Source organism: Gavia stellata, chromosome 3, assembly GCF_030936135.1.
Source record: "Gavia stellata isolate bGavSte3 chromosome 3, bGavSte3.hap2, whole genome shotgun sequence".
Lineage (NCBI taxonomy): Eukaryota > Metazoa > Chordata > Aves > Gaviiformes > Gaviidae > Gavia > Gavia stellata.
In genome coordinates this window covers 98,853,948-98,880,697 of record NC_082596.1, presented here as the reverse complement: position 1 = coordinate 98,880,697, position 26,750 = coordinate 98,853,948, and the positions used below count along the sequence as shown (strand labels likewise).

At 43.9% G+C, this 26,750-nt stretch overlaps 1 protein-coding gene across 1 annotated transcript in view; it reads right to left on the bottom strand.

Moving 5' to 3' along the window:
• ADTRP (androgen dependent TFPI regulating protein) overlaps positions 1–24,602 on the bottom strand; it is a 31,811-nt gene extending 7,209 nt beyond the window's left edge. Inside the window, exons 1-4 of the mRNA XM_059815785.1 lie at positions 24,450–24,602; positions 17,118–17,252; positions 15,589–15,690; positions 4,051–4,166 (exon numbers count right to left, since the gene is read on the bottom strand). Of these exons, the coding sequence (XP_059671768.1) occupies positions 4,051–4,166; positions 15,589–15,690; positions 17,118–17,252; positions 24,450–24,602 (506 nt within the window). The remainder of the gene's footprint in view (positions 1–4,050; positions 4,167–15,588; positions 15,691–17,117; positions 17,253–24,449) is intronic.
• Positions 24,603–26,750: the final 2,148 nt, after the last annotated feature.

The following is a 26,750-nucleotide window of genomic DNA, read 5'->3' as shown; positions in this document are numbered from 1 at the left end:
GTATTTGTATTGAATATGTAAAGGGTATTAAAAATAGGGCAGGTGTCCAGCGATTGTTACGAGGATGTGCCATTCTAATGACGGGCAGCACTTCCCTAAAAAGAACCTTTGGGTCCAAAGAGTCCTAAAAGGTTTAATTCTTGATTAAAAACCCCCACATCTGAGGAGTATGCCATACTTTCCCCTAGCAGTGCTAACACGGGAATGCAATCCCACTCTCTCTGATGGCACCCAGCCTGCCACCTTACACTGAGCGTCACGCCTCAAAGAGAAGTGACAAACAGGCTGTCCCACCAGCCTGAAGCTGTGTCACGAAACTGAGGAATGGGAGAGTGCTAAGGAAGAAAAAGAAGTCTGAAAAGATTTCTCCTTTCTCTAGTTAGAGAAGGCAGGGGTAGGACTTAAAAAGGTGGCGTTTTACCTTGCCTGTAAAGAGAGATTCACTAATCCCCACCTAAGGGGTAAAGTGGAGAAATGGAGGAGGTTGGTAGCGGAGCTGTCTGGGCTGAGCATGGAAATGTTAAGTGTAGAGACTCATTTTCACGATATAAGGTTCTTTCACCAAACAAACAGGGCTCTGAAACAGCTAAGTAATTAAAAAAACCACCAAAACCCTGCACAAAAGGCCAGGGAGGCTGAGCAGAAATACTGAAGACGAGGTGCTAACTGGAGCCCGCACAAATGTCAGCATGTGTTCTTCACTGCACAGGGCTACTATTTTCTTAATGTGTCTCAAACGGTAAAACAGAGAGTGACAACCACCTTTATTTTATGTAATGAGGAAGTAGATTATCTTGATGCAATTTGGCCGGCTGGTGTGCCTCATATGAAGCACTCCAACCCATATTTTCAAACCTAAACAAATGACTATGCAGGAGCATTAAAGCTTTTTCAGCTTTCTGACTTGGTGGGAGCTGTGTATTGCCAGTTTTTTTTATTTTGGGGCATACCTCCAGATTCCTGAACTTACTCATTTTGATTACAGAATGGTTGACAGTTTTTGGTTTTAGTTTTTGTTTGGGGTTTTTTTGCTAGGGATTTCATACAATGCATCCCTCAACTTGCAAATACATAGTGCCCGTTTCTCATGGGTAATCACCTGTTAAATATACGTGCAGGATTTGGAGGTTTACTATTCTGAAGATTTCATTTCACCAAATTTCAATTTTTACCAAGACTTTACCCTGGGTATCAGTGAGTGAGTCAGAAGCAGACAATGCCCAGAAAGAATTACGGGGAGGATAGATTGAGATAACAGCCCTGGGTATAACCAAAGTTGCTGAACTGCTGCAGGATAGAGGACAGCATGTAGATACCAGGGAGAGGTGATGTGCTGTCATAGTACAGCTGGATGCAACTGGGGGATTTATCCTGTCCTCTCATTACCTGTCCATTAATGTCAATGGGACCACCACATTCACTGAAGGGAGAAAGAGTATCTCTAGGGAACTATTAAATGGGAAGATTCAGAAAGGAGAAAAGAACATATTGGCCATATACAAGCTCTCTGAGACTGTGGTTAATTCAAAACTAAAAGGTTGTGGACTGAAAATGCAGTGAAGGAAAAATATTTTGATTCCTAATAGAGGTGGAATATGGACATATTACAAGAAAGCCATCAGTCTCTAGATTTAATTTGGTTTGGGGTTTTTGTATTTTAGTTTTGTATACAGAGTGCAATCCATAATGATTTATATTCCCTTGCAAAGGTAGTTTGAACTTTTCTCCGAAGACACATGTGAAATTGTGAAGATTAAGATTTATTTTATACTGATCTATTACAACTGAAATGGGAAAGGACAATCTATTGTTACTTCCTTTTTAAGATTTAAAACCTCAGTTCTAAAACTTATATATTCTTCACTGTTTTCAATGTGATGACTCCAGGAGTAAGGCATTACTTAGTGCAACCAGGAGATGCAAGATCCATCCTTGCAAGAATTAACTAACATGCCTGACGGTTCTCTTAGCCCTGGTGTCCCGCAACTGAAAGCCATCTTTCCTTTTTGAACACTATGGGTATTCAAAGCCATAGTGGAGCCCTGCTCAGAGGCAGGTACCTGCTGCAAGGTGTCACCGGCTGCTCGGTTTCTCTACTGCCTTGCAGGGACCGGTCGGTTCTCAGCCCATTGACACTGGGGAAGGGGAAGGACAGTGATGGTTCAAGGAAAGGCTTTCAGGAAGGACTCTGTTGCATGTGAAACATAAGGTGCCCAAATGGGGCTATTAAATCACCAGGTTGCAGCACCAAGAGTGAAATGTGGACACGTGTTAAGATTTCATTGCACAGGCTAAAAGATGTTTCTGTTGGTTGAAAGCTGTTGTCTGTTGTTGCAGGGAACTAAGATGAGGAGGCAAAAAGAAAGCAGGCAGGAGGTTCCTTGCTGCCTCGGGATGACAGAAAGCAGCAGTATTGAAATCTTAATATCTTTTGAAATCTTAATATCGTTTATCCAGTTATCAGGGCCCTGGGACACAGGGGACAAACTCTTTAAGGGACCACCTTCCACTCAGGACCCTGGCAGCACCATGCCCCATCAATTCAGAGAAGATACTGGGAGGGCTCAAATGTGTTGATGCGTGTGTTGATCCTCATCCTTTCATGAGGATTCAGGTCCTGTCATGAGCCATGTCTCCTGTGGGGTGAAGTTGCTCAGCTGATAGGGGCTTTAGGGGAAAGCATGGCACTCATGACTACAATAGTTGCCCGGAGAGCCGTCGGGTCTCAAAGACAGTAAAAACCAAATGCTGTTGGAAGACGATCAAAACAAAGCTGGCGTTAAGCAACTGGGTGAACCAGAACATAGAAAAGGAATTTAGGAAGCTGTGGTAATAATCCTTTTAGGCTCTGGGCTGGATTAGGATAAATGGCTCCTAACTTGGTTATGTAATGTAGCCGTGAAATCCATTGCTTCCACAACCACTCTGATGGGTTTCAAGTCACAAGAGCATTTCATCTGTGCAGTTTATTTTCTATTCCAGAGTTTAATTCGGTGGGCTGAAGGTAGTCTCTAGCTGAGAGTGAGAACTGGTGGGTAGGAATGGGAAGGATGGGTTCCCTCATAGTCCCAGTGACTTCTCAGAAATCTTTGCATGAGGACAAGCCACCTCCCTGCTGACCAGTTGTTCTGTATTCTCCACCCCAGGGCCCAGGTCTTTCCTGAGCTCTGGAAAGTGATGTTGCAGTGTACCTTGATACTATACAGACCTGTTCCTGAGCTGAGTCTCAACATAAGGCATCTTCGGAGTGGTGTGAAGTGTTGGCAGCTGCCCATGTTTAGATGGAGCAGGCAGTGCCTCCAGAACCCGGCACTGCAGCCGGGAGGCAATGAGCAGGAGCAGATGCACACCCAGCTCCAGGAGTGCGTGACACAGACAGAGGAGGTGGGTGGATGGCTATGGGCTGGGGTGGGGCTGGGTAGATATAGTTTATTCTATCAGGATCACTCTCCAACAGGTTGGAGATCATCTGTGGCACATTGCTGGAAATGTAGGCAGTGTCCACCGGTGGAGTGGGAGGTGGTAGTGGGGCAGATGCCTTCTTGCTGCCCGTCAGTCTGCACCTGGCTCGAAGTATTGTTTTCTGTCTCAAGTTTCTAAACCCAGCCATGTGTCCCTGCCAAATACCAAACTGAGTTTTACTCCTCTTCTGCTCCCATGACCCCCAGACTTTTGAGATTCGGTGTTTTTGCAGTAAGCAAGACAGGTAAATTTGATGGTACTGATAGAAATAAAAACTCCAGCCCAGCAGAAATAACTCAAAGTACCCTGGAGTTCATGGCAATTTAGTTGCTTTTCTATAAGCGGCCTTAGAAGAGCAAGACATACTATGTATGGTCTCAGGACCTGTACTGTGTTTGAAGAAACCTGCTCTGCCTATGTCTGGAAATAGTTTTCATGGGTCTCAGCTGAAGTTTAAATGACTTTTCCGCAGAACAGACTGCTGTCTCCCATGTGCCTGGGAGGGAACTTAGATTTAAGTACAGCGTTTGGCCTTGTTCTACAGAGTAGGTCACTTGAAGAAAACGTTTTAAAGTACGTAATTCTTACCAACTTATATACAGAAAAGCGACAAATCCTAATAGGATCAATGCCTTCTTCTTTGCTGGGTAGCGGTGCGGCGTGGCAAGTATTTCCAGGACAGCAAATGGCAATACAGCCGTGTGCTGGGGAGAAAAGAGAGCCCGTCACTGACCAGTCGCAGTACCTCGCCTTCGGTCGCTGCTGATCACGAAACTCAAGAGCCTGGCCATGAGCAAAGGATTATTTAACAATACTGAATGTAATTGTACACAAATGCGCATACTTCTTTTTTTTTATACAGTGAGTAAGTACCCCTGCAGTAATGAGCACGGAAATTTTCTTGTTAGTATGCTGTAAAAGGTACTGTAATGAGGTCTGCCTGTAGAATGATCTGTGTTACTTTATAATAGGTGAGCTTTCCTTTTACATTTTATAATGCAATAAATTTTTTGGTAATTCCCATTAGAGTACAAAAGGTATTGAAGTCTATTGTTACGTGCACTTGAGGATGTCAGAAGTGTCCTCCTTGAACTCATTAAGCAATTGCTGAATTGCCTTCATGTTCGCTTCAAGTTGTTACTCCATTTTGTATATTGTCATTTATTATCTACTCCTGTGCAATTGCAGTGTGTTGTGCTTCTCTTTGTAAACTGAAAAAAGTGGTGGTAAACATACAGAGGACTTAAGTTAGCTGTGATTCAAGATGATGAAGGAACTTCAAACAAGCTTAAGAGTTAGTAAAGAGTTAGCTGCCTGGAGAAGCTTTTTTTTCCCTTCTCTCTTATTTTCTCAAAGAGTTTGAATTGTATCAAGCAGCTTCAGTTTCAAGGGCTTTTATGATGATAACTGTCTGAGCATGGAGGATTTTCGGCACAGGGCGGACAGCTTGGTGGCACTGACTGTTCTGTGGTGGGGAGCTGCCCCCAGGAGGGATGCTCCTCGCTGTAGGGAGGTTGGGAGCACAGCAGAAGTCCTTCTGGGCCCAGATGTTAAACGGACAGTGTAGGGCTCTTGGGATGCTAACGCCTCAACTTGTTGGCTGATTTGTGGCAACTTCAGAAAATAATTTGTTGAGGTGAAATTTCCCCACTAAAAGTTTTGTAATATTCCTTGTACAAGCAAACAATAGTTTTAAGTTGCAATACCTAGGACAGAAAGCCTAAACAACACTGTGGAACAACATAGCAAAAACAGTAGAAAACTATAGCAACAACTGCAGTTGACTAGTTGGTCCTATTAATTAAGCAAATAGTTTCACAGGCAGATAGGAGGAGAAAGGGGGGGAGAGCAGCAGAGAAAGATAGATAGACTTTTTAAAAGAGAAACAAAGGAAAAACCACTGAACTAATGCTTTTTTGTTTTTCCCTAAAGGCACAACCTACTGGGTGCATGGTATGAAGTTTCCTCCTGTCCCAAGGAAGTGGTTCTAGTAGCTTCAATGTACGTATTTGTCAGAAGCTGTGCTGAGTATCTGATACGGTAGTGTGGTGTCAAAGTTTTATTGCTGTATATTTATAGTATAAGTTGCCACATGAAATTCTTTCAATGCACATTGAGCTACATACAGCATGCATGAAAACATTCTTTACCTCTTTGTTTAAGAGGCAGACATCCATTTTTGTCTGCAACCACCAAGTGACAGCTCACTGGAAGCTGCATGTCCTCCCTCGTGCCCCCCCAGCACACCCCCAGGAGCTGCTATTCATACCTGGCTGTCCTACTGCCAAAATAACGCTTCCACCTCAGTTATCATTTTTCAGAGAAAAGAGAGAGGAAAGATTTATTTGATGTTCCAATTCCTCTCGCTCATTGGCACTGAAATTTTCCTCTGTTCTGTTTCGCAAAGATGTTCCTCAGCTTTACAACCTGCTTCGTTGATAGCAGAGGTTTTGTATCAGTACGAGTGATTCCTGGATTCATTTAACCAGAAAAATGCCTTTGGTGCACACAGTTTTCATATATAATCCCTGTAACTGTCTTTTAGTCAAAAATCTATGTGTTAAGCTGCTTTTAGAATGATTTAAAAAAAAGTTTCTTTTCCATAGCTGGTCCACAGTTTGTCTTTGAACAAAACCAAAATGCCCACGCTAGACAGCAGTCCTCACTTCTAGGCTTTAGCCTTTCGCAGTGGACTTGTCCATTATGCAAAGTGGATACAAGTCCTGGTCTTCCTCTGACATCCAGTGGGCTCCAAAATTCCTTCGGGATACATGAAATGTCCTTGCTAGTATTTTAATTAATTTAAACACTTTTAAGAACCATAAGCTGGTGGTTCCAGCTGTATTATTGCTGTCCTAAGAGGGATTTAGTAGGAGTGACCTGGTGAAATAATCCGTTGCTGAAGTGAACAGTTTTTAGGTGGGGGTTATTTTATACACTTATTTCCTTAGTTTGGGGCTTTTTGTTCTCAGAGTGAATGTTAAATAAGTACAAGTCAGCAGTACGATGCTGCCTTAATAGAAAAAGCGTGTGGAGGTCTGGGATGGTATTAACGGGACTATTGTGTGTAAGAAAGACCTAGGAAGTAACTACGCTGCTCCGCTTGAATTGATGAGGTTTTGGCTGGCACCCCGTCTCTGATTTAGGGCACCCCATTTTGACAGGTGCAGGTGATTTGGAGCACATCCAGAAAAGGACAGCACAAACAGCAAGAAAGTATGAACAGGAAAGCAGTTCAAAGACAGGCGTAGAAATTGGGACAATGCGTTGTTGCGTCTAGCGGGAAAAGGAGAATGAGAGAGGTTTCAAAGGCTTGAGAGGTTGATACAGTGATGACTGCGATGGGTGAGTTCTCCACGTCCGTTGCCAGTAGGACCAAGGGTGATTGGCTCAGTTTTCCTCAAGAGAGATATAGCTTTATTCTGGGAAATATGTAGCAAGGGCAAGCAAGGAAATGACCACCTAGGGGAGCTGGGCAAGCCCTTTACAGGAGAAACTAGACAAGAAGCTGAGTGTGATTCTACCAAGCACCCTCTGGGCATCAGAGGGTACCAACCAAGGGCCAACCAGCTACCAAGGGCTGTACAGATTCCAGAGCTGGAGCAAGTGCATGCATCCAGAAGCAGAGGACGAAAGCATGGAGAAATGGGGGCTCTCCTCTTCAGACAGGAGCAAGCTATCATGTCTAAGACCACCAACGTCTCCCTCGCTTAGCCAACTTCTTCTCTTTCTCAGTTCATATATCTTTGCGCTGCCTTACAGTACGTGAATCCCGCAGGAAAGGGGGAAGAGGAGAGAAAAGCAGAGCTTTGCACCTCATTTATGGTTTCTCATTTGCCTGACGGCTGTGAGCGGCACCGCACTGGATGATGGCCGGAGGCACCGTGCAGCAGGACACTAACAGCATGCGGACAGCGGGATACGGTCGCAGGGAGCACCAAGCTGGGGGGGGGCGAGGGGGATCCCACTGCTCTAACACATGCGTTGGCACTGCAGGTGAGTAGCAAACTGGTAGTGGTTGCGAAAGACAGTTGGGCCCTCTTCTTTTTATTTTGTGTTGATTTAGAAAATGCTGATTTGCTTAACTAGTCATTTTTTGGCGGGCTCCTCCACTTACGCAGGAGTTAGAGAAAATACTCAGGGGCCCGTAAATCAAAAGAAGTTTGAAAGTTACTGGCAAAGCTGGAAAATTTGGCCACTTCTGGAAAGAGCTAAGAGTTTAGTGGAAGGGGTAGGTTCAAATTTCTGCTCTGCCTGATTCACAGGGGCTTGAAGTCAAGCTTCCCACTGCCTGGAAGAGTGCTTCCACCTCCAAGAGCAGCGAAAATGTTCAGGAGTAGAGCTGTCTGTCTCTTGTTTTGTGAACAGTTTGTTTAAGGTCTTGGATCTATCCTGATTTGGAAAAAGGAAAAAAAAAAAAAAAAAGAAAGAAATTTTTTGTGACATAGGACAGTTTTCTTCCCAAGTCCAATGATGACACTGGCACATGACTTAAAGTGTGTGCTCTGTCTCCTGTACAAATAATTGCATCTTTTAAAAAAGTTTGTCCATCTATTAATCCAATTTTATTTATTAATAGATGATTAGCTTATTCCTAGTTAGAGACAATCACTGTATATATTAACTAGACATGCTTTCTGTAGGGCCATTTAAACTTGCCATGCAAATGCCTTCTTGAGACAGTTTTCTACAACAGTTCTCAGCTACTTCATGCACCCCCAGGATGAAAATTTTTTGGTTTAGCATTTTTTCCTTTGTGGATATAAAATTGCTTCTTTTTTTTTTTCCCCCACTTCCTTCTCATGTACACATACACCCCAGGCCCAACAAACACGTGGGAAAATCTGCCCCTGCACTTCTGCTATCCCAGAGTCTACTGGTGACTTCATGTATTTCTGCCCAGCCCAGTTTGTCCACTAACGGTAAAACCACAGTGGAATTTCTACCGAACAACCGAGCATGTTTACGAGAGCAGATGCGTATTTATACAGCAGACACCAGAGGAACGCGTGGTTGGCGACGGGGTGCAAAGCCTGCCCTTTGCCTACGACATGCAGCTGGCTTTCCAAATGATTTCCATCTCACAGCCTATAGACGTTGACTTTGGCAGCATTGTTAGTGATAGACCATATATCATGGCTAATCATATCTGCTGAAAGGCTTTAAAGACTTCTCGTACCCTTCTCAATAAAAAAGATGTATTTTCCCATTCGAGTTATTTTTACCATAGGTCTCTAGTGCATGGTCATTAAATTTCAACCCTGTTTAGCTGCGCTTCATATCCTTAAACTGACGTATGTCTGAAGAGTGCAGTATTTGTATGGCACCAAACTAAAATATAGTTTTGCCTCTTGCTTTAAAGAAAACTTAATAATTAAGCTCAGATTGACACAGATCAAAACATTGGCAAAAATTGCTGGAAACAGTGACTCATTTTTTATTTCAATTAACAGTTTCTCAGTTTCACATGTAAACAGTGAAACTGTCAAAAATAATTATCACAGAGGGAGAAGAAAACCTATTTCTCTCCAAGGTAAGGAAAATGGGCTAAAACAATAGCTGTGTGTACTGATCAGGCTATCAATGAACAGAAATGAATGCGAGAGCTTTTTTTCTTCTCTTGGCAGGAATCCTATTAGTACTGATTTTTATGTTCTTTGAAATATGAATATATTTACATGTCTTATAACCTCTGTTTGTTGAGGAAAGCTTTCAGCTTACAAAATGTGTGAGGACAGAAGTATTTTAAATGCCCTTTTTTAAATTTATTTGTACAATGGAAAGATAAACGTTATGGGACTTTCAAAATTATCAGAGACATTTTGTTAACTAATCAGTCTTATAATCTGAAATCTAATGCCAAACATTTGATTTAAAAATCCTCTGTGGCTCTTTTTGGCACTTACTATGATTTTTAACTTGGGTTTGGTTTCTTTGATTTTTCCTGACAAACTCAGGTAAATCTGAACTAGTTATAAAATTGCAAAATACTTTTTGTTGCTCACAAACTCTGGCATATGAATACAGGAGGAAGAAAGTTTCTGAAACGTATGCTGAACTTTAACTGAAATATTGGCATGTTAACTCATCTCCTGTGGAGAAGAATGAAATTATAACATTCTCCTGCTTCTTTATTTTTTGTTTCCTACCCTGTGTTTTATGGTTCCCAGGATATGTTTCAGGTTCGTGAGTTTAAACTGAGATAAATAGTCCTCTCTGGATATTATTTCCACTGTTTGGTAAGAACATATGGAATTTTTACTTCCCATATTTTGAGTAATTTGTGTATTTATTCAATGTTATATCCTTTCCTTGCTGTTGAAAATATAAGTGAAAGCGAATTTCCTGGGGCTGAGAAGACAGGGCTGGGTAGAGTTTGCGTTCAGCTGCAGGCTCCAGCCTAGGCTGAGTTTTAAGCCCATGAATAATCTCCCCAGAGCTGCTGAGATCACTCGTACGCCTAACGCGTGTGTCGCAGTTTGACTCGGTTTGACCTTGTTTGACTCCAGAGTGAAGGAAATGATGCCTTGGTTGACCATAGCTGTTTGTTTCTAATTCGTCTGCATTTACATACCCTCCGTGTCTGCTTTCCATTAACGTGTGAGACTTTAGCGGGGGATTTTTTCACAAACAGTTACCACCAGCCAAACTAAACTCCACTGGGCACAGTTGGACACCATCAAGTGCTTTTGAAAAACTGCCCGTGTTTCTGCTTTCAGAGAAATTCCCCACAGAGCTTGTGTGCTGACAACCACTTGTGGCCGATACTCGTGGTTGTATCTTCTCCCTTGGTATGTTACTGCAAAGAAAAAGTAAAAACCCACTTCGGTGCTGTCTTATGAGGCTCATGAAGCCACTGTACATTGGTTGACCCTTCAGGTATTTACTCAGTTATTTAGCTCTTTGTTGGGAAACGTCCTCTTGTCTATGGAAATTTCCTGGGGTTGGATGCTTTCATAAACAATTACAGCCTGTGTTATCTGAGCGTAATAAAACTTAATGGCTTCCTGACACCATAGCCTCTATTTAGTTTCATATTCCTCATAATTTTCTGAGTCTCTGTATGCTCTCTCCTTTCTTGGCTTCATTCTGGAACAAATTCCCCCTTTTGATTTATTTTGCTATGATACTGCCTTCATTCAAATGCCTCCTTTAAAATTTTCTTTTGTAATCTGTCCTTATACATTTTTCTTCCTCTCTTAACCTCTTTTCATTTTTCAGGGTGGGAGGGGCTTAAGCATTATTGTTCATTTTATTTCTTTAACTTGTGCATCGCTATATTTATTTAAAGAAATTAACTCTCTTTTAGAGTTACTACCTGCCCTTTATATTCTCAGCCGTCAGTGCATTTTCAGGGAACCGCAGATTTATTTTATGGACAGAGCGGGAGGCACGAGGAGTCCTGTTACTGAGCAGGTGTGGTGACAAATTAGTCAGGAAGCTATCGCTCCATTTAACTCCAGCAGCACTCCTCTCTGAACTGTCAGCTACTATCTGTTTCTGCCCTTTCCAGGTCCGTTCATGCTCATCTGAAAAGCAACATGAAGGGTTTTTTCTGCTTTTTCTGAGACTCGTAGGTAGTTTGGGAGCATTATTGTGAAAAACAGATGAAATGTCAGACCAATTGTGTACGATCAAAGGTAAAAGAGCTTCAGAGATACCATTTCCTGCACGCACGCACGCATTTTTGGAAATAAGGTCCTGGCTGCATATCCTGTTGCTTACTAGCAAATGTTTTGTCTCCATGTCAATGCCAGAATTTTAATTGCATTTCTCCCTGACATTAGATATGTAGTCTAAGAAACTGATGTTGCACTGCAGCTGGAAGCTGACACGAGGCTGAAGCGACACATCCTTCGCTGTGGAATATTTGTCTCCAGCTGTTCCTTGGCGGGGTGGGTTATGGGGGCTGCACCTGCGCACGCCGGGGTAGCAGCAGCCAGGGAGGATTCCCTGCCATAACATTTGTCTGTGAAACACATACTTTCTCCCTGAGGAAATGGGCTTATGTCAACAAAAATGGAAACTTCAAAAAAATATATATGTAGTGCTGGGGAAAGCGAAGCATCTTTGCCCTTAAATGTGTGGGGTGATTAATTTCACGTGCCATATCCCTCACACACACATTCTTCTTCTTTGCCAAAAGCTGAATGTAATTGGAAGCCTATGAATGTCCATAGTTGCCAGACAGCTTAAAATTGAGATACTGTGAAATGCGAACAAATGGAAATGTTTCTCTCTGTGTAAATATGCAAGAATTATTAAGCATTAAATACCAATTGCAAGGAGAATCATTTAAGATGGTTGAAGATGGACCTGAGGTGGTTCTTATGTATGCACCTGGAGCAGAAGTCCAGTTAGAGTGGCCTGGACAAGCGGATTCTGCTCCACACACTGATTTTGCACCCCCTTGGTTGGTTAGTGTTGCAGCAGCTTCCTAAATAGCTGTAGGAATATATAATCCTTCACATAGATGCCCTCGCATAGGAGTAAGAGTAATTTGTATTCATAACTTCTTTTCTTTTCCAGATAGAAGTAAATCTTATTTACTTACTTCATAACATTTCTGTCGATATAGTTGTGTCCACGCTAGGCAAGGTAACTATTTAGCTAGGTGGGCAGAATACAAGCAGCTTGTAGATACCAAGAAGCTCCAAGATGAGAGGGGCCGTGGCGAGTCTTGCTGGTATTCTTACTGTCAGGGCATGGGTGGCTTGCTTCAGCAAAGGAAAACTACTTGTATGCAACTAGGTTGTTCTTTCACTCCCTTGCATTTTCTTTTTACGTTCAGATACTGCTTAGCTACATCAGGGCGAAGTGCAAAGGAGCTTGAGAGGCTCAGGCCGTGTGGGATCTGTTGTCGTCTTTGCTGAAAGTCTGCCAGGTAAGTAATTTTTCTTCTGTGCCTCCGTTTACCATCCCTTATTTTTTATTCTTAGTTATTTAGCTTACAAGGTCTTCAGAACATGCACAGTTCATAACTATGTGTCAATAAAGTGCCCAGAACACTAAAATGCTGATTTTTGTTGAGGTGAGAGGGTAACATGGCTACAGAATAAATTAGGAAAAGAGATGGCTAAAGTAAACTTAGCTGCAGCTTGAAAATAAAGAAAATTGTGCTTTTTACAAGAAAATTTGCGTTTTACAAGAACTGCGGTTTACAGGCTGAGATTATAAGCCTCCTTTACAAAAAAAGCAATTGTACCATTACCGTTTTTGTGAACACATCTGGTCAATGTTGATGTGTATCTTTTCTTTTGTTATAGATTATGTTTTCGAGTGATCTCTTCTGAACCACCATTGCCCCTCTTTGTTTAGCGTTAAATTCTGTCAGCCCCTTCAAAATGTAGTGTTCCCCTATACTGCCATTAAGTTGAATAATACATGCATGTGATTTAATCCAAGCTGTCTCCAGCAGTTAGTTGCCTTCTGGAGAGTATCCAGATGTTGCTTGAAAAGAGATGACCGGGAAAGAAATAAACAATTTCACTTGATGAATTGGCTAGCGTATCTTTCGTCTCAGCCATCTTCCACTTCGAAAATCTTGTTCAAATAAAATAATTGTGCTTGAGACATAAGTGTGTGGGGAGGTGTTCATCCATGAAGCTCAAATCTTTGTATAAAGATGGTAAAATACAATTATCTCAGGTAAACAGAAGTGGAAACTGAGGTGCAGCCCTGTGTTAAACTCAGCAGAAAGGCAGAGAGAGAAACCCAAGTAGTCCGGAGTATTTGGCCTCCTTCAAATGCTATCAAGATTCCTTTCTGCATTAGCCATCCTTTCTGCAAAACAGAAAATGTTTCTGCTCAGAGTGCAAAAACGTGCCTAAAATATAATGCCCTCTGCACGCTTCTGGGTTACCAGGTGGGCAATGACGCTTTCCTGCTCTAAGAGCAGTAAATGCGAGAAAAATAAATGGCTAGTTCATTTTTGCAAGGAAGGTGCTGCAGCATCACCATGAACTCAAGGAGCTTGGTATTCCTGAAGTGCTTTTGTGTGATTATTTTTTAGATTCGCTCTTCAGCTACATAACAACATACACTTTCCCTATTTACAATGTTAAAATAGACTGAGATAAAAAAAACCCACCATACTCCCACTGCAAATGATATGGCACTGACGTCTACTACTATACACCGATGTCTTTTTCCACCAAAGCCAGCTAGATGCTGCCTCAGTCTGCCATGAAATGTCTGTAACCTTAGAGCCATAAAGTATAGCAATGTGCAAGGAAATGAACCCAAAGAAAAAGCATCTGCTTGGCAATCAGAACTTGGAGATTGTCCCTTAAAGTGTTGGTAGCTCCCTGGATCTTCCTAGTGTTCCCAGTGGATATCTTGGGTCGGAAGAAAGAAATGCCTCCGCTAAGCCTCAAGGCACCTGTGGACAGTGTCCCAAAACGTGGGGATCGTCAATAGCGGGGATCAGTCTACGCTGGTGGCAGATGTTTTACGCTCGGTAGCAACTGGAAGGAAAATTTCCCACCCAGGAACTGTCAAGCACAAGATGTCTGCAGTGTATTAAGAGCTTTAGAAATAAAATACTAGGTTGTGGTAGAGGTTTGCTTTGTGTGAAGTTTCTCTCTCGTCAAAATAATTTTAGGAAGAATTGTTTTCCTTTTTTAACACCTGTTTTTGACATTTCTGAAATGGAAAAGCTTTTTGTTGTTGTCAGAATGACTCTGTTATGAAATGTAGATGTAGGTACGGTAAGAAAGAAGTTACAATGAATACGTTTGAGGGATTCCTGCACAGAGTTCTTGCACATGAAATAAAAATGCACATTCTAGCACCTCTCAACCTTCCCATGTCATAAACAAATGTGGAAATGGAAAGGGCAAATTCTCAGCTGTGCGCCGGGATTAAAACAAGCAGCAAAGCCCATCTCCTCTCGGCTCCACCCTGTGCCCTCCCCTTCCCCAGCACCTCCGCTACCGTGACGATTTTAAACTTCAACCAGTCACCCATACCCAGTCCCTGACCTCAAACCAGCCTGATGCTGAGGACGCATGGAATCTTTCTTTTTGGTGGACGACGGTTTTGAGAGAGCGCGGTGCCCGTTTGCGCCCGTTCAGAAGTTTGGGCAGCCACGTAAAGACCCTGGTGGAGACGAATTGGTGGGCAGAGAGCAGGTGATAAGGTTAAAAGTGCACGATGGCTGCGGTTTATCACTCGGGTATCAGTGATGCGGACATGCCTGTGTGTGTTTGGATTCCAGGCACACGTATCTGACTACGCCTGTCTAAACCAAGTGGCTGCTCAAAACCTTTAGCAAGTCTCCCCAGGCAGGAACCCCGCAGCCTCCCGCGTTCACCTTCAACACGCATCGGGAACCGCTGCAGCGGGCTGCGAAGCGTTGTACTTAAGAAATGAAGTCTGGAGAGAAATGAGTCTTCTGTGCGATTATTTCATACTTTTTGGCTTCTCTGATTCAGTCTAGCGCCGAACCTCTCCCTTCTCTCCCCCCTTCCCATTAGCCCCACGAGGCCTCCCTGACCTTACAATCCACCCACGGTTTCCATGTTACTGTCAGCCTCCTTACACTTGACTGATGAGAAATATGTGATTATTCAACACATCATAAAAACAGCCAGAGCAAATGAAGGAGAAATCTGGAAAGTATTTATAGAAAATCTGTAAACAATCATTGCAATTCAGCTATTCAAAGCTGTGCACACATTAGCTTATTAGCTGTAGAGCTGTCAGATGTTTTTTGGTTCTTTCACCTTTTTTAAAAATTAAGAACTGCTTTGTTATACTCCCAGCCATTTTGTATTTCATAGACTTCTGTTTGCAGAAACAATTTCTTCTTTGAGCTACAATAAATGAGAAGAGATTTTTATTTTTTTTTTCTCCTTATGACTACGCACCATTGCAGTGACTTCAGAGGTTTGACAAGCACCGATTCACTGCCATTCTTTGTGTGCTAAAAGGCTTTTTGAGGCAACTTCAAGCACATGCATCTGTTTGCTGCATACAGCTCAACCTCAGATTCAGATTAGTAGGAAGGAGGAGGTGAGAAAGAAGAAGCCATGAAACTCTTCTGGAAAGCGACACAATGCAACGGTGGGACACGCGTTGCAAAGTCTCTCTTCTCTGCAAGAGGCAGGGGTGTTTCTTACTCACCATAGCGTGATTTAACCAGAACGGGATGACTCCATCAAGGCTTTTGGGGTAAACCAGCTCTCGATTGTAGGTATACAGGGTCCAAAAAGATATAGACACAAACTGGAACCAAAATACAAAATGAATGAAATTTCAAAATGAAAGACAAACATAACTGACAGGATTTGGCTAGTGCTTTCATTTCTGAGAAGGCAAAACATCTCCTACATGAAAAATGGTGATATTGCCAGATAAACTCATGTATCTTACATGTTACAACACAAAGAAAGGAATTTCTCTGAGGTGCAGTGTTCCATGTTGATACTGCGAGAAAAACCTCCTTTATAAAATGCCAACACTGACCTTTTCTGCAGAATACTAGATTAGCTTTAAACTGCTTTTTTTTTCTTCTTTTTTTTTTTTTTCTCCCTTGCAGATGGGATCTTTTGATGGTCATTTGATGAGCATTTGTTCCGCTCAGTAACAAAGTAAAAATAAATCTTGGTACGACAGTTCACCTAAAACTTACCCTTATCTTCACAATTCACAAGCCTAATTCCTAAACCGCAGGTGCAAGCTGCACTGTGGGCACCCATTTTTTCCCTAACAGAGGAGGATTTACAGCGGGAGAACTTAACTGGAGGAAACAAAGCCTGGTATGGGTTACTGATACCTGGAAGCTGATTTGCGCTTCCTTGGCCTGGCTTTGTATTTGAGCACACTTTGTGCCTGGGGTTGGAAAGCAGGGGTGCGAGATGCTGAATGAATGAGACTACCCCGTGCCTCTCTCCTGCGGGCATGGCAAGGGTGCCTGAGGGAGATACAACAGCAGCATCGTGAATACTGCTGGGCAGGGAGGATAAATTAGACAGTCTCTCTGCCTCCATCCCTGGCAGGACTTTTTTAGCTGGCTGAGCTGCTTGTGGAGCAGATTTAAGCAGCGCTTCTCAGCCCTTTGAGATTCAGAGGTGGCTGCAGGCTTCACTCACACAGAGCAGTACCTACTTGTATGAGTAACCCATCGGTTCCCGTCCAACCCACAGCACCAGATAAACAGCATTGTCTGCAAGGGAGTAGATGGTGCGTGGTGAATCCGATGTTGGCTATGACTATAATTATTGTCCTGTGAATCTGTTTCTCTCCAGTGCTTGTTTAAAGTCACGCTGGAGTCAGAGAAGGAGATGTGAGATTCTGTTGCCTCTTAGGCACTCTCTCATGTCCTCCTGGCCCATGCTGCCCTTTAAAGAAATGTCCTAAGTTGATAATTCCACGGCTATTTGGACCATGAGATTAACGGAGAGGTTACACCTCATTCACCCTTTGGGGTCAATCTGTGTTCGCTCGGGGACAGCAACACTAAAGTTTGTGCAAGAGGCTTTGCTTTCAACCATGACAGGCTGAACACTGTTTCTTCTTCTAAAGGGTCCAAATCCATTTTCAAACAGTAAAAGAAAGCCTACAGTTCTTATCTATTTTATATGTGTGCATGTTATACTATACACCCCTAATCATTTATGCAAACATTATTGTTATGTACAGAGGTTACTTACTGTGGACACTGGGAAAGCCAGGACACTGAAAAGAAGGTCTCTGCTGGAAATTACGCACTTAGCACATCGCAGTTTCTTAATTAGTCTCAACACATCAGCCAGGAAGGACACCCCATAGAAGACAGCCTGCAAAACCTAAAGTAATTACACCTAATGAGGGAAATTCATCCAGCTTTAATTAGCACGTTCCTCAATGAACTCTGTTCTTGCTCTTCAGGGAGCTGTTTTGTTCGTGAACTGCAAGCCCGCGTGAGGGAAATAGCTGTTGGCTAAATCTTTTTTACTAACTGAAACTGATTAAATAAAGTTGTTTGGGAGATAACTTTAACAGTATCTCGTTTAATAGACTAAACGGAGATGTGTGATGTGATTCAGATGGATGGGTGGAAGGACATGCTGAAAGCCAGCTCCTTCACAGTTCATATGTTAATTGTTATGTTCAAGGTATCTGAGCAGGAGCTGGGGAGAACAAAATATGCCAGGAAATGTTTCCTGCAAAGCAATTGCTAGATAGCTTCTCCCACCACTTAGGGCCTGCTTTCCGGGGACTCACGGTGGAGTTGATCTCAGTGTTAAGTAGCTCAAAGTGCTCTAACACGAGAATTAGGTGCAAAAGTTATCAAAACCAGAACCTCTTTTGCTGAACTCGGAGGGATTCAGGAAAGGATTTCAAGTGCTTATAAGCAGAGATCCAGACTTCAGTAACTAAACCTGAATAATTTAAACTCTTTGTAACTAATGAATTTTGGATTTGGGGGCGGTGGTTTGTTTTGTTTTTCTTTCTTTAAATCATTTACAAGTAATGAGGGTGGGGTTGTTTGGGGAGGGTGCTGGGAGGATTTTGTAAAGAATTAGGTAAATGCACAGTGACAAAACAGAATTCTGCAAATTGTGTATGAAATTGCCACCGTATTGCGGTTTAAGCCAACACTGCTTTTCCAATTACTTCGTTTTCTCTGCTAATGCTACACAGCGGATTATGCTGAACCAGATTTGTCAGACACACAAAGGCAAAGCCTTGCAGAAAAATATTTCTCCTGCTACCTTGCATTCAGCACTGAGTCTAATTCAGTTCTGTTAACTCACGGGGCTGCCTCTTTTTTGTTTTTAAGGCTAGGTTGTCCTGGAGTGTTGCAATATGGGAAACGCAGCCTACTGCAATCGCTGGACCAGCTAGCGATGCTTAAACGGAAAGAGGCTGTGTTACAGCTTTCAGGATGAGATCTCTTTTGCCATGATCTTACTCTGAATCAGATCTCTATTTAGAGCAAAGTGCCTGAAGCTGTGGCTGATTACTTCACCCGTTTCTGAAGGAGCCAAGAAGGATGGTGCTTGGGAGGGGACAGAATTAGGGCAATGCTTTTCCATCAGAAATTCCTGTATTATCGAAATATCTGAGGGAAGGAGGGGACTATGACTTCACTGTGCTCATCTTCAAACAAGGTTTTCTGCAAGCTCTAGTTTGCAAGTTTGCAAGTCCCAGGGCCACCTAGAGCAAGGTCTCGGAGGTCGCGCACCACCCGGTTCAGCTGCAAAGCCCCGTGTTTCCTCTCTAGAGCGTGGGGTGGACAGACACATTTTTACATAAAAAAAACCAAACAGCTTCATCAGAACCCGCATATGGTTTTGTTCAATTCTCAGGCACCCAAACCAGCTCTTTTAAATGTGGTTTTCTCTCTCTCTCTCCCCATTATCACAATTAGCCTCTGTAACTGCAGGCGCAATTTCAGTCAGTTGGGATTCAGCCCACCAAGTCAGGGGTCTAGTTCAGAGAAGTCCGTACTGGGGTGCAGCATACTTAGACCCAAGCACATGTTCAACCCAAACATCTGCCCCAGTCCTTGACCTCACCAGGACACCAAAACCAAGTCCTCGAAGAGCTAAGAAAAGCCTGGTAATAAACAGAAGCTCTTGTTACACCCTGTAGAGTCAGCAGTAACTTTCTGTGAAAAGCATGAAAAATTAACGTGAGGGTGGTGACAGTCTGGTGACACATGGTGACTAATTGCCAGTAAAGCAATTAGGGGGAGGCCTGGTTCCCAGAGGATGGGGCTATTATTATCTTGTTCATGGTCAGCCTTACATTAATCATGGGACAGAGATAGAGTTCTTCTCCCTCCCCCCCACCCCCCCCCCACCCCCCCCCCCGCCTTCAAAATTAACTAAAACAAACATTTCTGAAAAGAAACAGTCCCAAAACAGCCACATTCTCAGTCTGGTAAATATTCTGTCATACGCAGGGGAGGACTATGTTATCTTATGTATGGAAAATGCTTATCTGAATGTGTAACCTGACCCATTCCTCTGGCTGAACGTGGAGAAGGACAACTCCTGAAGAAGTTTGAACTCCGTCTTGGGAGCTTGTTTTTGCACTGCTCATAGCTCTACCCTTGTCCGCCACTGTGGGTTCAAAGGGGTTTCAGTCAGTTTGTGATCATCCTGTATTTCCAGGAGCAATGGAAGAATACACAAGTAATTTTGAAGCCGGAAAACGGAACCTAGCTAGAACCATCCCTAGTAACGCTCAGTCTGGCAGGGTGAAGCGCTGGTAGACTCGAGTCAGAGCTCCAAACCCGTGCTCTTCCAGGCTTATTCCTGTAAGAAAGGTTCATACAGATCTTGCAGCCCTTCACTAATGGGAAAATGTTGACATTAAAAAAAAAAAAAAAATTGACATGAAAACATGAAATTATTCCAGATGTCCTGTGGATTTCCCAAACAGCAGTGCTGGCGCTCACAAATCCATTGCAGCCGTTCATGGAATATAAATCCGCTGGCTGTAAATAAAGAGGATCCCCTAAAGTATTCCCACACGAACAGAAGAAAGACTGGAAGCATTCAGAAAGCTAACGATTAACCCAAAGAGGAGAATATGGATATGATTATCCCTGTTGGAGAGATGCTGCTTTCCTCCCTGGACCCCGCAGAGCTCGGTGGCGCTAGGTCCTGTAGAAATGCTTCATTTGGCCGGATCAATTTTCCAAACTGAGAGTCATAGTGACAAAGACAAACCTTAATTTTTATCTGCTGCAGTGATCAAAGGGGTGTTGCTGTTTAACTAACCTGACGTGATTTACTTTCACGTATAAGATCTAGCCATATGTGTATATTGAAATCTCTGACTAGTACAAATAAATCGGGATCCAAGCTCTGCCCTTAAGGGGGGATAAATCCAATAGTCTGAGTAGGCTATTATACAAAAGAGTGAACATTCAGTGTAGAGACACATACATTCACACGATAGCAACCTGGAAAATATGTATATTAAATACTGGGTCTATTCTGAAATAACTAAAAAACAGCTTTCAGGAAAATTGAAAAGTATTTCAATTATGAGAGATAAAAGCTTAAGGAATAAAATGGGGCAGGAATGCAATTAATAGTTTTTAAAGGTGCAGTGTGCTCTTTATGCAATGATTTACTAATAGATTTACAGCAGTGAGCAAATTTTTATGAGCTCGGGTATTTCAGGCAATGAATGATTCAGCTTGTACTGTTTTGTGTCACAGACAAATGAATACAAAACCATTTTTATCCGTCATTTCTGCTTGTTCACTAATCGGTCAATGAACTCCTTTGATACAAAACCCACTTATCTTTTTTTCTTCCTTACAAAAATATTTCCTTTCTGAATCTTGATTGCCGTGATCATTAACTAGATAAATGAATCTGAAGTAACGTTAGCGCTGTAGCTCCTTTGCGAGAGCCACATGACTAGCGAGGAATTGAATGAGGTGCTAAAAGAGGGTCATATCTAGAAGAAATTCTTCCAGCATCCCTCCAGCAGAGCTAGGAGTCAAGCTGCATTTCCATCCCCGGAAAATGTCACGTTTCCCAGTATTTATATTTAGGATCAGAGCGAGCTGGCCACAGCAGCTTTCCACAGAAGGAAATTTTTAAAAGAAAGAGCTAAGAGGAATTTTGGGGGGAAAATTTCCAAGTGATTCAGCCAGCCGGTGCCAGAAGCCAGGCAATCGCAGTCTGGCAGGAGACGGGCAGAAGAGCTGGACAAGCGCTCTGCGTGCCTGGCTCCGGGGAAGCCTCCAAGCCACGGCCCAGCCCTGCCCAGTGTGGCGGCTCTGCTGAACAAGCACAGCCCTGCGGGAAGCTTTTGCCTGCTCTTCTTCCCCGGGACCGTACCTCCCGGCATCCCAGGGCGTTTCCTGGGACTACTTCCAAAACCGCAGAAATGTAACGCATCGGGTGTGCACCTGATGGACCTCTGTGGTTGACAGCCACCTCTTGTTCCTTGATGTCCTGCAGCAGCAACAGGGAGTGGTTTAATGCCAAACCACCGGACAACAGTTCCAGGTCCTGTGGAGCCCCACAGCCCCTGGGTCATATTGTCTTCTCACCCTCTTCCTCCCCTACACAGCGGCTCAAGAAACTTTTGCCACCCAGAGACACCCTCCAGATCAACGGGAGAAGGGGGGATGAGGGCATTCCTCTCCCCGGGCCCCTTTCACTCTTTGACAACCCTTTCTTGAAAAAAACCCACATCTCTGCGGAAGAAGGACTACCAGCCATGAAGGAGTAATTTTGCACACCCTGCCCCATTGCCACATTTTCTGCCTGAGCGAAAGGCAGGATCTTCAGCCCAAACCATCTCCCTGTTTCCTGACAGCTCTGTTTCGGCGTGGGGATCGAATCAGTAAGTGGTTAAAAAGCAAGAGACAAAGGACTGGAGAAGCGGAGCAAGGGCCCTTGCCCACGGAGATTTAATGAGACCTGAGCTGTTCAGCAGATCTGTAAATGAGCCGGGGAAGGGAGTGAACACTGAGGTGGTAAAGCTTTGTAAATTTTTTTTTTTTTTTCTGTCAAAGCAAAGCCTGACTGCAAAATTGCCAAAGAATCTCAGGATACTGAGTGCCTGAGAGATCAAATAGAAGGTGAAAATCAGTGTTGGTAAATGCAATATAATGCATTTCAGAAAAAAAGCAACTTCAATTATATATTTTTCAACAGTGGGTTATAAATTACCTATCACCATCCAGGAAAGAAATGTTGGACTCGCTGTGGATAGCTCTCTCAAATTGCCAGCTCCTTGCTCACCAGTAATCAAAAAAGACAAATAGAGGGTTGAAAATTGTTAGGAAAGAAACAACAGACAAGGAAACACTTTTAGGTCACTGTATAAATCCATACTGTGCTCATAGCTCGACCACTGCAGCCTGCCCTCCTTACCCCTTCCTGAAACGAGAGAAACTACCGCAAAGGGCGACAAGGATGTTTTAATGAAAGAAGCAGCCCTTTGTGAAGGGAGATGAAAAAGGCTCCGACTTCCAGCTTGCAGAAAAGCATAACCAAAGGGAAAACCTGGTAGAGGTCTCTAACGAGTGGCAAAGAAAAAGTGAACGGGGACGGATGATTAAATTATAACACAGAAGTAAAGAGGCATCCAATTCAGTTGTCAGGAAGCAGGTTTACATCAACAACATGAACTGCCCTTTCACACAAGGCACACTTGTGTTGTGGCACTCATTGCCACAGGATAGGGAAGGTACCAGCAGTGTAAGCAGGTATGGTTTCCCTTTAGATAGATGAAGGGAAGGCTTTGAGTGGGTATTAGCTACCTTGGCCTGGATTCATTTTCTGGCTGGGTAAATAGGTATGCCACCGTGAGGGTAGAGCCATGGAATGTTCATTTGACACTTACACATGCTCTTCTCTTGTGCAGCCTTTCCCTGATCATCCACTGCTAGTCAACAAGGGAAGATGGATGCTAATTTCAATGAGTATTTCTGCACCCCAAAATACTGGGCGATGGGTTACTTGCTTTCTCCTCTTGATCTCATGCTTTAGAGCTGTGTCATATTCTGTGTGATAGATCTCATTATAATGGTGCCAGCGATGGAGATGCTGTTTTGCCTGAGGGTATGGCTGATACTTTAATGGGGCCAGCTTTCACCAAATAACAAAGGAGAGGAGCTGGGCACACAGTCCCTTGCCTGGGACTTGGCTAGTGGTGTTTTAGTCTACTGGCATATGTCACAGCAGGACTAACTGAATATTCTTAAGGTTGAACCCTGACCAATTAATTGCCGGCATTTCAGAAAAATTAATTTTTCAAAACATCACAGAAAGCCTAGGTGTACTGATATGAAGATAACATGGCAACAAACCATGCATATGCCATCCTGACTGCAGAAATATATGTGCCCTCATCCTTCCACAGCCAGCTTGGCCACTGAGAAGGGCACTGTGGCTCCCTGAAGCCTGGGCTGTTGTAGTCACCTCACGTGCCGTTCACCGCCTCTTGGTTGCAAATATTTCACAGAGTCACAGAATGGTTGAGGTTGGAAGGGACCCAGATTTCCCAACGCCTTGGGGGTCTCCAAAGGCCCCACTTGGAGCTGGGGAGCCTTTAGGCTTCCATTGAACTCCACCATGGGGTGTCTCCTGAAGAGTAAAAGTAGAGACAAACATACCCTGGGCCAGGCCTCCCACTGGTATTTAACTCTGGTGGTCACACAGAATGGACAAAAGGCTGCAGAGGTCCCTTCAGTTTAGCGAGTGTCCCTGAAATATGTCCCTTGCAGGAATCCTCTCCACATGCCCACTCTTTCCACCCCACTGCCACCACCACCACCACGAGTGACTGATGAACCACTCGGACTGTGAACAAGCCTTCTCCCCCAGGGTACATCTCACATGCTTACATTTTGTTTTCTACCTTGTGAAACATTAGCATATTAGGAGAACCAGAACACATTACGGTCTAATTTTTTCTGTGCCCTTTTAGGAAATGCAGCAAGCAGTTGATAGCACTGTTAAAACACATGTAATAATGTCACAAGCATCTCTTTCTGCAGGCTGGAATTTCTTTCCCTTGTGCTCTAAACTGATTTTCAAACTAAGTATACACTCTGAATGGCTAAATTAGCACCGTGCAATGCTTTGTTTTACCTTTTCTGCAATTTACAGGACATAAAAACCTATTTAAAAACTGAAGTCAAACTTCAAGCAGCATTATAATGTGTATTGAATTAAGGGTTAGATAACATGCATCAAACTTGCACGTGTCCTGGCTGGACATACCCTACCTGTCTGTCCCTCTCCTCACTGATAGCTTGTCTCTTTTACAAGGAGGCAGCTAGCTTCAGAATATTTCTGAAAGCCAAGCAGCTCGCCAGCCAATATTCTTTCTGCATAAAACCTGTGAAAACATCTCACAGCACAAGCATGGATCCCTACTTAGTTTTCTTTGGGGTATAAACTGTTAAAGGAAGCAGTTTAACAGCAGCAAATATACCAGCTGCATATGTCTTGAGGCACAGATGGCAGACAAACAAATAGACATACTGGTATCACTGTACAACACGATTTGCTTACCAGATTGAGGACTGTCAAATATTTCCACTGCCCACCGTAAAGGAACACTTCAGATGGCCGCTCTTCTGTTGTTACATGCGTGATTGAATAGGTGACAAAAGAATACCAGACAAAAGCAAGGCAATGGTACGTTGAGAGGGTAGAGATTTCCATGCTTTAGCTAAGAGCAAGTGATAATCAGTCCCAAAGCAGCTTTTCTCTTAAGGTCCTTGGTTGCTGTGCATGGGAAATGGCAGGGCAGGAGGGTTTACTTCGGAGCAGGCTCGGGACACGGTGCCACTTTGCTCTCGTCGAAAGGAATATTCACAAGGCTGTGAACTTTGCTTCTATTTGTTTCCCTTTTCACTGTACAGATAGGCTGGGGGGGGTGAGAAGAATAGGCTTATTCCCCGGATTTAAATGCCTTGCTCAAGATTAGCGAAGATTAGCTGTGGAGTTACATAAGTTTTTTAGGTTTTTTTCGTAAAAGTGGGGGGAGCTTTGCTGCTGATTTTGTGTAACAGGCTGTCATGCTTTGGGTAGCTACTGAAAGCAATCGGCATTTTCCTCGCTTGTGGCTATGGGTGCAGCCACGTCTGCAGCTCAGCCTGGGAAGCCTCCACGACTGTTCTTTCCTTGTGCCAAAGGAAAAAGTGGGAAACATAGTGGTCTGTGAAAGAAAAAACTGGTTGATTTGTTGATAGGCTGTGGAGGTGGCAAGGAAGCTGAGAGGATTCGTAGGCAAAGGTCCTTGGGGTTGAAAATCACTGCGAGCGTTGACATTTTTTTGTGGGAAAAGGCTCTGCTGCCTTTATGCCGCTCCACGCAGCTGGGATCCGTCACAACCGTGCATGGCAGGTCGGCCAAACCCCGAGTCACTTTGAAGCTCGGGGCAAAGGCCTTGGGTGACGAACCCTAAGCACTGAGCAGGGCGTCTCGCCTACCTGCTTCCTTGCTTGCTCCTATTCACCTTCAGTCAGCCTCTCTTCCCTGGCGCGACATTATCGTGCCATTGGGCTGCGGTGCAGAAGAGAAGAACTGATACTCACGCAATGACCCTAAAATGAAGCGATCAAAAAAATTCCCATGGATATGGTCATTTTTCCCTCTCCTCCTGCCCCGCCAAGCCACCCTAATTAGCACTGGAAAATACACATGGCATTTCCTATTTGGGCCAGAGTGTCTGTAATTGCAGCGCTGTCAGCAGTAATTGCTGGTCTGTATCAGAAGCAGTGTGGCCAGCAGGACCAGGGAGGTGATCGTGCCCCTGTTCTCAGCGCTGGTGAGGCCGCACCTCGAATGCTGTGTTCAGTTTTGGGCCCCTCACTCCAAGAAGGACATTGAGGTGCTGGAGCGTGTCCAGAGAAGGGCGATGAAGCTGGTGAGGGGTCTGAAGAACAAGTTGTATGAGGAGCAGCTGAGGGAACTGGGGTTGTTCAGTCTGGAGAAGAGGATGCTGAGGGGAGACCTTATCGCTCTCTACAATTACCTGAAAGGGGGTTGTGTTGAGGTGGGTGTTGGTCTCTCCTCCCAAGTGACGAGTGACAGGACAAGAGGAAATGGCCTCAAGTTGCGCCAGGGGAGGTTCAGGCTGGATATTAGGAAAAATTTCTTCACTGAAAGGGTTGTCAGACACTGGAACAGGCTGCCCAGGGAGGTGGTGGAGTCACCCTCACTGGAGGTGTTCAAGGAACGTGTGGACGTGGCACTGTGGGACATGGTTTAGTGGGCATGGTGGGGTTGGGTTGATGGTTGGACTTGATGATCTTACAGGTCTTTTCCAACCTTAATGATTCTGTGATTCTGTGAGTGTTTCATGGGGGCCTTGGCGGGGAGCGGGTACCATGCCCCAGCCTGTGCCCGGACCTTCCCCATGCAGGATGGGGAGACTGGGTGCTCTTCTCACCCCTGTGGAGGCTGTGTCCGTGGGCAGGGCTGGGCTTTGGCCAAGCAGACTACATTAAAGTATCTCTTTTTTTTTTTTCCTTCTGACTGGCCTACAGGCAGCATTGCGCAATCTGCTGTTTTGGTTTGTTTTGGTTTTTCTCTTGCATTCTTCCCGCCCCCCCCCCCCCCCCCCCCCCCCCACGATACCAGACGTAAGGCTCCCTGTGGGGTGATTTCCTACTAACTCGGACAGCAATGTGCATGCATGTTGGGAAACAGCCCTTGCACTAAGGCACTTCAATATCCTCCTGTGTTTCATTGACTTCTACCCTAAATCAGATTACCCGCATCCAGGTTCCCCAGGCATTCCAGCCATCACAATTCCAATGAAATATTTCTGCCTTACTCAGGAAAAATAAAGATGTAGATCCTTTT